Source organism: Lipotes vexillifer, unplaced genomic scaffold (genome assembly GCF_000442215.2).
Source record: "Lipotes vexillifer unplaced genomic scaffold, Lipotes_vexillifer_v1.1 scaffold645, whole genome shotgun sequence".
NCBI classification, from domain to species: domain Eukaryota; kingdom Metazoa; phylum Chordata; class Mammalia; order Artiodactyla; family Lipotidae; genus Lipotes; species Lipotes vexillifer.
The window spans coordinates 898,746-909,799 of NW_006777439.1; the positions used below are offsets into that span (position 1 = coordinate 898,746).

An 11,054-nucleotide genomic window follows, 5' to 3' on the forward strand; every position below is an offset into this window, starting at 1 on the left:
TCCTTCTAGTCTCTGCTCAAAATCCACCTTTGCTGTGAGGCCTTCCCTGACCACTCTGCTGCATAGCTAGCCCCATCCTCTTCACCCTGCTTCACTTTTCTTCACAGCATTAGCCCCCTGGCACATTATACATTTTTCTCTGTCACCATCCACTGCATATATAAGTTCCTTGAGGACAGGAACTAATATCTACCTCGCACATATTAGGCCCTCGATTCATCAAACACATGAGTAAACGAATCACTAAATAGGAAAACACACCCCAGGCTACAGAGCTACTCCTTGGGAAAATTATGAAAGAGTAGGCTTCTTGTTTCTGCTTCCTTCTCACACTCTATCATCCACGCCTTCGCCCTCACCCCAGATGTCCTGAGCTTTTATACTGCTCTGCTTATTACACCAATACCTACAACACAGGTCCCTCTTAGGAATGCCCCACCCTCCAAACAAACACTTCCACCACTTTCTTTTCTCTTACAGTGTAGCTCCCTCAGTCAAAACACTTGTTTGTCTTACTACTTTAAGATCTTCAGTCCATAAATTAAAATCATTCTTCCATGCTATATGAAGATAAGTATCTATATTTAGCATGTTATTCTTTACAGGTAATACGCTAAAAAATCATGCTTTAATTTTAATATAACAGTGTAAAATTCATTCGCCATAAAAGGCCTGCAGGGGAAATATTTCAGTCAGGCAGATGCTTACATAACCCTCAAAGGCACATCTACCCACATACCTGTTGTCTGTCCCACCTATTACAAGCTACTTCAAATCCTAAAATCATCTCCGACAAAGTAATCTCACAGCCATTAAGGAGCTGAAAAACAACATTCTGTATAAAAAGTACAAGACAGAAAGAATAAAGGCTGAAGCTATGTGTTAAATCGCAGAAATGGGAAACATTAGCAGTTTAAAGAGGACGCATTCCGTTTCTGAAATGTCAAGTTTGTGGTCATAAAAATCTATTCAGTGGAGATAATATGTTTCTTGGACAACATCCTTTTTCTGCTTGCTTTACACCGTGAAATATACAAGGTCCAATGAAATCCAAAGGTCAAAAGTCCCAGTGGAAAGGGAAGGGAACGACTTTCAGCACAGCTGGATGAAACACAATGAGGTGGTCCCACGCCACCAAGCTGCTGGTGGCAGGCCTGGCCTGACTCATCTTCCCGTCTCCCCCAAACTACTCCACTGTCTGGCAATAAGTCTTTCCAAGAAGTGCCTGCTTTTCTAAATTTAAAACAACCATTCAAAACAGGTAGGGGTATCTTAACGTATCAATTTTTAAGTTTGTTTTTTGTTCCTTGGGGAATAAAAAAAATAAATAAACTTTCTAAAAACATGGAGAGTTCTAAAGCTTCCTGTATGTAAAACCACTCTTTTAAAAATAGTATTTTCTGAATGAAGTTTTTTCTATTTGCCATCCATGGTGTCTGGCTCTTTTAATCTAATGTTTGGCGTCAGACATTATTTTATGGTTTTGAATATAATATACAAAGTTACAAGAGAGAATTAATTCAATTTGGCAAGTATCTTTTGACTGCCTAATGTGTGCAAGATTCTGTGCAAAAGAAGATGCTGGAACAAAAGTGATCAGCTTATATCCTGAACAAATTAGCTGTTACTCAACAACAATAACAACAAATTAAAAATAAATAAAAACAGTATTTTCTGTTTTCACAGGTTAAGTGAAGTAAATTTTCCTTCTATTCAATCTGATTTCCTACCCTCCCCCCATCATTTTATTAATACAATCTTATATTGAGATGAAATCACATACCATAAAATTCACCCTTTTAGAGTACACAAAGCAGTGATTTTAGTATATTCACAAAGTACTCATCCTGCTTTTTAAATATAAGGAGCTAAATTAGGAATGTATATTTGTAACTTTATTTTGTCAGACATGATTCTTTTTTTAATATCAGTTTTCAGTATAAAATATGGTTACATCATTCTGCTTTCTTAGTTTTTCCTACTCTGTTTTTTAAGTAGAGTAGGATATTAATAAATAAAAAAATCAAAGTTTATGGGAATCATTTTCTATGTAAGAATGACTTATGACCGGTAATTGGTTGTTAAGGCCAGACTCGAGAATTTGTCTTTCGTCGGATTTGCAAAGCAAGTTCACTGACTTCTTTTAGATTATATATTGCAGATAAAAAGTTCTTTAAAGGTGCTGTTACTGATACTTTATAAGAGTGAGAAAACATCAATTACCCATATCAAAGGATATTATCATTACTAGAGGGACTTTTGAGAAAAGCTGCACACAAACCCCAGCCCCAGCAAGGAACTGTGTGTCACGGCTGCTCTCAAGATGAACCAAACTGGGCTTCCCTGGTGGCGCAGTGGTTGAGAGTCCGCCTGCCGATGCAGGGGACACGGGTTCGTGCCCGGGTCCGGGAAGACCCCACATGCCACGTAGCGGCTGGGCCCGTGAGCCATGGCCACTGAGCCTGTGTGTCCAGAGACTGTGCGTCCGGAGCCTGTGCTCTGCAACGGGAGAGGCCACAACAGTGAGAGGCCGTGTACCGCAAAAAAAAAAAAAAAAAAAAAAAAAGATGGACCAAACTGTTAATACTTAAGTTAAATCAATCTGGTGAAAAACATATAGCTTACTGTCCTTATGTCATTCCTTCAGAACTATTATTATATGACATATAAAGCACAACCAAATAGTATTTTTCTGCCTAACTAATTATCTTATGATTGCTTTAGATTAGTCTAAAACATGTATTCTCAATGGGGGTAAGACTGCCCTCAAGGGAGCAAAACTTAGCTTCTGGGAGTCAAAAAACTTTACTCTTTTTATGCATAAAGCAGACAAACATACAGTCCATAAACAGAGTCTCATGGAGAGAACAATTAAGAAAAAATGTCTAAAAGCCTTCTTACAGAGGGTGATTTTAAAAGAAAGGTTGAAAAATACTGATCTAAAAGAAACTGAAACTCTTCTTGACAACTGTCAAATGTTTGTGATTACACATATCACTATCTTCTATCTTCAAAGATTAGAATGCTTGTAGGATGGTTATTTGCAGGGGCAGATGTGCCTCAAAAGACTGCATAACCAACATTCCTCTTACACTGTACACAGATGGTGACTATCAGAGGTATAACAACTATAATTCTTTTATCTCTTACATAGTACCAAGTCTGCAAACACTAAAAGAAAAAAATTTTAAGCTGAGATGTTAACTTTTTGACACCAGTTAAAGAAGGAATATGCACAAGTACTTAAATAAGGATGGTGATTTTAATGACAGCTGAAAAGATGAAACATTCTAAAAAAAAGTAGCTGGGCTCTCACCATCGGAGCACCCTGCTGCTTAGGTAACTCCCTCTCATATTCCTTAATGAGCAATGTCTGAAAAATTAAAATTTCAGCAGAGTGTATTCAAGTAGGAGTTTCCTATAAAATTAGCTTTTTGTCAAATAAATCATACTGAAAATATACAGCTGTCTTTTTAAAAATACATTTTAATGCCAGGACAGTAATGGAAATCAGAACATTTCCTAACTGTACCACAAAGAATACTCCATTCCCATTTAACTGCTCCAAAGGATCTCTGCCAAGATGCCCATAGGCAGGTGTGTCAGGATAGTGAAAGATGCCAAAAAGAGCAGCATAATGAAAGGTTTCCATGGCAGTAGAAAAGTGTGAGGAAAGAATGTAAGAAATTACAGTGTAATCCTAAATATTAGAAGTGATCTATGGCAGTGATGATGGTGAATAAATGGTGAGAAGAAAAAAAGGCAGGGAGCAGGGGCAATGTCAGAGCCAATTCTACCCAGGTGGAGAAGAGAGTTATTCAGGTTTAGCCAGCCTAGCGGAAGTGCAACTGAGTTCCCAATCTCATCAGTTGGCCGGGCTATAAACCAGAGCTCCGTTTAGCTATAAATGACAGAAACTCCTGCTAAGGGATGACCCGACACGATGCTTTTTCCTCAGCTCTGGCAGTGGTTATTTTGGGGAGGCTTAGGTAGAAACTCTATGGAGCTCTGACCTTGATGGCTGAAAAGTCTAGTTTCTTGTTCCTACCTTCTCTTCACCAGCTCTTAGAACTTTATTGCATTGTTCCTCGGTTCTAGGTTGGTTATTAAGAAGGGATATGAGGTACTTCTAAGACCAATTAGTTAAATAGTAATATCTAAAATAAACTCTATTTCTTCTAACCCTTGGGGACTGCTCTTAACATATTCAAAAAGCTATTTTGAACTGGGCAAGTTTGAGCAAATCTAGTATTTATCATTAATATAATAGTCCTTAAACTTGAATGTGCCTTAGAATCACAGAGGAGTTCCTTTAAAATCCCCTTCCTCTAAAAATGCATATTCGCGCTCACTTCAGCAGCACATATACCAAAATTGGAATGACACAGAGATGTTCATTGCTGCTCTATTTACAATAGCCAGGACATGGAAGCAACCTAAGTGTCCATCGACAGATGAATGGATAAAGATGTGGCACATATATACAATAGAATATTACTCAGCCATAAAAAGAAACGAAATTGAATTATTTGTAGGGAGGTGGATGGACCTAGTGTCTGTCATACAGAGTGAAGTAAGTCAGAGAAAAATACCGTATGCTAACACATATATATGGAATTAAAAAAAAAAAGTTATGAAGAACCTAGGGGCAGGACAGGAATAAAGACGCAGACATACAGAATCGACTTGAGGACACGGGGAGGGGGAAGGGTAAGCTGGGACGAAGTGAGAGAGTGGCATGGACATATATACATAGCTGCATAGCACAGGGAGATCAGCTCAGTGCCTTGCGACCACCTAGAGGGGTGGGACAGGGAGGGAGGGAGGGAGGGAGCCGCAAGAGGGAAGAGATATGGGGATATATGTATATGTATAGCTGATTCACTTTGTTATACAGTAGAAACTAATACACCATTGTAAAGCAATTACATTCCAATAAAGATGTTAAAATAAATTAAAAATGAATAAAAATAATAAAAATTAAAATGCAGATTCCGTGGGTCTCTGGGCAAAGGAATCTACATTTTTTACCGACATCTCAGATGACTGATGAGTGTGGTGTGCAGCCACACTCTTGAGATCAACTGCTGCTCTTTCATTACTGAGAAAATAGCCTCTGCACACAGATATACTTTGCTTTACAACAGAGGAATGTTCTTAAAAATTATAACCAAATTGGATTTTGCAAACTAAATTCTATACTCCCACAAGATGACTTTAAAATTTTAAAGATATTTTATTCATCCTGAGGGGTGGGAGTGGTTTCTTATACCTTCTAGAGGTCAAATTCCATGCTCTTCCATTCCTCACCTCTACCTCAGTAGTTAAAGATTTAATAATTTAGGAATCCATTTAAAGAAGCCTCATCACATACTCCATGTCTCCCCAATCGAGAATGTCAGTCTTTTAAAAGTCGTTGATTCGTAAATCTTATCTTTGAAAACAAACCTTGAAAATGCAGACTCTCTTTAGGAAGGAAAGTCAAAAATAGTTTTAAAGAGAATTTACTGCAGTAGATTTTACTACTATGTATTAGCTACAACAATGTAAGATAAATGCTTCTTCAAAAGAAAATATCAGCTACGAGTAAAGCCATCATTTTTAACTTCTATACCAAAAAAGTCCACACTTAAGGAAATGCTTCTACTAAGTAATGAATATTTGATACAAGGTATTGAAAAACAAGAGATTTTTATTATTTCTTTCAGAGAAAGAAGAAACATTTTTAAAACACTCATGGAGAACCACCAAATAAGAAATGTCATTTCTAGTACTGTGGGTATTTGGGCCAAGTAAGCATAGTCCCAGACTGAAGATTGACAGACTATGTCCTAGGCTCAGTTTTGCCACAAAAGGGCCATGTGACCTTGGGAAATAACCTCTCTGGGTCTAAATTTAATTTGAAAAATAAGATTGTTAACTAAAAGTAATTCTTTAATTGCAGCAGATTAATTCACTCTGAAGTATTTACATCAAAAAGCATTGTAGTATTTGATGCCTGTAAAGTGCTTGATCAAATGACATTATTAAAATGTAACTGGAAACTTGATATTGTGAGTAACTCACTAAGACTGTCCTTGTAGCTGTCAGGTACATAACATTGGACTTTCCTCCTTTGAAAAAATGAACACTTTGATCATCTAAATTTTCATATATTGAGTTTTCTTAAAGCAAGGTACATAAGTACCACAGTCTGTTTCTGTAAAAGAAAATAAAGTATTTTTCCAGTCCTTCTTTCCAACCCATTGTCATTACAGACTCTGGGGAAAAACAAAAAACAAAAAAACCTTTAAGTCTTAACCACTGAAATAATGTTACAGTAATTACACCACAGAAATAACACTTTAGTAAAATACTCAAAGATATTCACCTGAGACTACTTATCTTCAGTACCAACTTTCTTGAGTCTACTCTATTTGTTAGAGCAACATTTTCAATTTTAGCAAATATTAAAATAAATTCACCACTCATTCTGGTTTCCAAAGGAATATACCGAGTCCAAAAAATTCCTCCCAAATCCAACAGGAATCAACACAGGCATTTGACAATTCCAGGGAGGTTGGGATGCACAGACATCTTGTTCAAAATGAATAAACTTTCCAGGACCTTTATCTACCTACTTGAGAAACATAGGTTTGGAAACAACCAGCTAACTTCGCTCCCAAGTTGTTACCTTAGAGAATCCTCCGTTTACAAAACACCCAGGACCTCAGAGCCTCCCTGCCCAGAATTGGCAAGGGGAGCACACGCCCATCGGCCCTGCCTGGAGAGGAAACAATGGGAGAGGCGCGAGGGAGCGAGCCCGGCGCCCCGAGCGGCCCAAGTCCGCGGCCCCGGCCCGCGCCCGACACCGCCTGCGGCGTCCCCTCCCCAGGCACCCCGGCCCCCGCCCCCGAGCCCCAAGGCACGGCCCACCTGCGGCGGCGCGGCCAAAGGGCAGCACTTACCAAATAGGGTCAGGGCCATTGTAAAGGCGCTTGGTAACTGCTCGCCGCCGCCCGCCGGTCCACGCGCTCCTCCCAGGCCGGCCGGAGATCACCGCATCGGCCCGATGCGCTCACACCTCGGAGGGAGCGGGGAGTCGGAGGGGCGTGGTGGGGGCGCTGGCGCGCGAGGAGGCTGCAGGCCGGGAGGCAGGGCACCGCTGCAAGAAAAAGTTATTTACGCGTTATTGTCAGGCGCACTCGGACAAGGGGGGACCCGCTAGCCATCGGCGAGCCGGCACTTGTCGCTGCCATGTGTGCACTACGCGGAGCGCGCGCGGGCGCCGGTACCTGCGAGGCGGGGAGGCTTGGCCGCGGCGCAATGGCTGGAGGAGAGGCGGCGCCGCAGTGGCGGCGGCGGCGGCGGCGGCGGCGGCGGGGAGAGGAGCAGTCTCGCAGAGCCCCCGGCGGGGCGCGCTCACTCTGCATCCCGCGGCCTCGCAGACGCCATCTTGCGATAGCGTCTCCCACTGGATCTGCCGCTGCGCCTCCTCCCGTCTCCCCCTAGGGCGGCGTAGCCTTGTGCGTTCCCATGGCAACGGGCGCGCGCGGGCGCCGGGAGCGCGCGCCCCTCCTGCCCTGGGCCGCTGGGAGCCGCCTGGGCCGCCCGGGAGGCTGCCTCCTGGAGCCAGGGAGGGGCGGGGCAGTGTGCGTTTCAGCCGAAATCCCCGGTTTTTTCTTGAATGGGATTTGTGGAGGCGCAGAGAGGAGCTGTTACTCGAAAGAAGAGTCACTGGAGGATGCTCTGTGAACACAAGGACCCATAAAGGGTCATCTGGGGATCGGGTTCGTTTCAGGATATATCTCTCCCCCGGCGCCTCCGGGGTTAACGGAGAGTCTGGAGCCCTTGACGTGAAGCTATAGGACTCCGGGAAGGGAGCCTAGAGTCGAACAGAAGCACTGAATGTTGCTTTCCTCTCCATTTGGACTTAGGAGTCACTAAGAGTAGTTCTGGTCAGACTGTCGTCGGTTAAAAAGCATCTGGGAATACCTAAGATCATTTGTTATAAATGCTTAAACCTAATTTTCTTCTTTTTACTTTACACCTCTTTGATATTGCCTCAGGAAAATAATCAACATTTCTCGCCGATTGGCACTTCTTTACCACAAAAGATTGTTCCCTTGAGCTTTTTGCATTTATCTATTAATCACTGGAAGCATCCCTCTTTTTGTGATGTTCTCTGATCGCCACTGTCCTTGCCTTAATTAACGACAAGCCATATAACGCCTTGAGATTATCAGCCAAAAGACGTTACTGAAAAGCTCGGTTATGATGGTTTTTGTCGTTTTCATTGAATGTATTCAAAAATTCAGTATTCCCTAGTTGCTATGATTGTTTCCTGGGGGTTTTTGTTTTGATTTTGTTTTTGTTTTTAACCCTCCTTTTTTCTTGTTTCTCTGCTTAGGGATTTGATACTATTTCAGCATCTAATCATGTAGATTTTCTCTTTGGTTCTCATTTCTTCCTGGCTGCATCTTTCCTCTTTCAGTTCCTCAGGTTCCCTAATATCATTTTCCTCTTCTCTCTACTTTTCAACTAATTCTTTTAAGAATATTATATCCATATCTTCTATTTAATTTATCTTGAGGATCAAAATCGTTATAAAAATGAAAATTACTACTTAAAATAGAACCACAGTTAATTCATCATCCTTTCACAGCAGACTCAAAGATCAGAAGAAAAAGAAAAGCAGGTTGGAAGGAGGAGCCAGCCTTTTGTTTCACGTCAGTTACCTCAAGAGAAAAAGAAATAGTAAAATAATTCAACATCAGTGGGCAAATATTTAAGATGCTATATGTCTGAAATTTTTTGATGTAGTAAAAGGGCTCTCCTTTAGCCACTAATATCAGAATAAATCTTGAAATCCCCAGAATTTTAAATCTTTAATGAAAAGGACTCGATTTTGAACAGGCTTTCTGCTCGTGAAAAATTACAAACACACAGCTCATGAAGATAAATGAGACACTCAAGAAGGCTTTGTGGGACAGACTTTAGAACCGTGTAAAGATTGCTGCTGATCTGCTCACAACTAGATAAAGCAAAAACTAAAAAACACCATTTACTCTCTCAATCAGAGGTCCCCAAACTTTTGGGTACCTAATTTTCCTTTGAGGGTCAATGAAAATACTGTCTCTCTTCCTAGAAAAATGTTTATGTGTATACATACAGCCACCAAAATTTTTTCACACAATTTCAGGGGGATCATAGACTATTCAGGGACCTTAGGTTAGCCTCCAGATATCCTTTTTAATCTAGGAAAGTTTTTGCCTTTATAATTAAATTTTTTTTAAATTCCCTTTCATATAGAAGCATGGAATTTTGAACAGAAAAGGACCAAACCCCCCAATATACGGGTAAGGAATCTGAGGGTGCAGTGGTCAAAAGAGTTTCCCAGATGTGTACACCTATATAGTGGCAAAACTAATAGGAAAATCTTAGGCATCTGGTGTTCTCCCTGACCACCTCTCCCACTCTCCACCCCCCCACCTATATACAGGGTACATGGTTTGAATTTTAAAAGAAAAATCTGTTTAGTATTAGAAGCAGAGTTGCAAGGCGGGTGTTTTTTCCTCAACCATTTTACATGTTTGGGTCTTCTTGTAGTTTGGGAAGTTGAATTTTGTCCAAAAGAATCTCTTTTCATGTGCTCTTCAACTCCCAGCCATGTGCCCAATCAGGCTAAGAGGCGCTTTTCTCCCTCTTTGTTAATCTCTCTTTGAGAGGTAACAGAGCATCAAGGTTTTGCTGCTACAGCTCAGCTTGTTGGTAATTCTCTCTATGCTTTGGAGAGATATCCTAGGGGTGAGTCAGAGGGAAATTAACAGTCCTGTGCTCAGACTTAGCCTCCCATTGCACAGCCAAGCTTTGGCTGGACCACCTTTCCACTCACTAGTTATGGCTGATCACAGCTGAATCCTAGTGACAGTCTCAGCTTGGGCTCAGGTGGGGACCATCTTCCCCACCCCTTCCTCTTTTCCATACAAGTCTTATCACCCCCACACCCAACACACACACACACACACACACACACACACACACACACACACACACCCCAAGATGTTTTTAGGATACTGTGCTATTTAAAACAATACAGCTGAATGTTGCCATGTTTCCCTTTTTAAGCATCTAGCTTTCCACAAGTCTTTCTTTCAATTGACTTCCTAACAGTTTTATCCTCTAACAAAATGCTTTCTATACTTGATCAAAGTGCTATGTCTTGAAAATAGTATTCATTTTTATAATATTGTATTATCCAATGAAGAATAGAGTGTGTTTCTTTTCTCACTTAGCTGGAAATTAAGGAGTAGGCTTTCTGCTACAGATTCAATGTAAGGAAGGGTGTTAACCACTTGGGGGTGATTATTATGGGTGGGGCCTTAGACTGTTTATTAACAGGGCAAAAAATGAATTGACTTTTCAAAACATTTATGTTTCCATTCAAAGATTTAATTTTGTGCTTAAAATGTAAGCACCTAGAAGGGCCAGATTTTTTTTTTTTTTTTTTTGCGATATGTGGGCCTCTCACTGTCGTGGCCTTTCCCGTTGCCGGACGCGCAAGCTCAGCGGCCACGGCTCACAGGCCCAGCCGCTACGCGGCTCACGGGCCCAGCCGCTACGCGGCATGTGGGATCCTCCCAGACCGGGGCACGAACCCGTATCCCCTGCATCGGCAGGCGGACTCTCAACCACTGCGCCACCAGGGAGGCCCTAGAAGGGCCAGATTTGTCTGCTCTGTTGCTAAATAGTTGTTCGATTTTCAGACCTATGTTATACTTTTCTTATCTTCCTCATTTGTAAAATAAAGGAATGGGACCAAGTTATCTCTAATGTTCCTTTTAGGTTTGGCTGTCATTCTATGACATTTTAAAAATATATAAATCAACTGGATTATGGATAAAACAGAAGAAGACTTTTTTATTTGAATATTCAATAAATTTCAGTGTTGGTATATCTAGTGAATTTAAGCATCTTATGTTACAGTTTCATAAATACCTAGTATGACTAAGAAGTTATATTTTATTAAAACACTGATACTGTGATTTCATCTGCACTATGTTATACTGATGTTA

General features: G+C 41.0%; 1 protein-coding gene across 3 annotated transcripts in view; it reads right to left on the minus strand.

Annotated features, from left to right (window-relative positions):
* CHN1 (chimerin 1) overlaps positions 1–7,454 on the minus strand; it is a 185,100-nt gene extending 177,646 nt beyond the window's left edge. Inside the window, exons 1-2 of one of the 3 annotated variants that reach the window (XM_007451074.1) lie at positions 7,275–7,452; positions 6,948–7,144 (exon numbers count right to left, since the gene is read on the minus strand). In XM_007451074.1, coding sequence (XP_007451136.1) covers positions 6,948–6,966 — 19 coding nt within the window. In that variant the 5' untranslated portion in view covers positions 6,967–7,144; positions 7,275–7,452. Of the gene's footprint in view, positions 1–6,947 lie in introns of all 3 variants that reach the window. The other 2 variants (XM_007451073.1, XM_007451072.1) reach the window with 2 other exon arrangements.
* Positions 7,455–11,054: the final 3,600 nt, after the last annotated feature.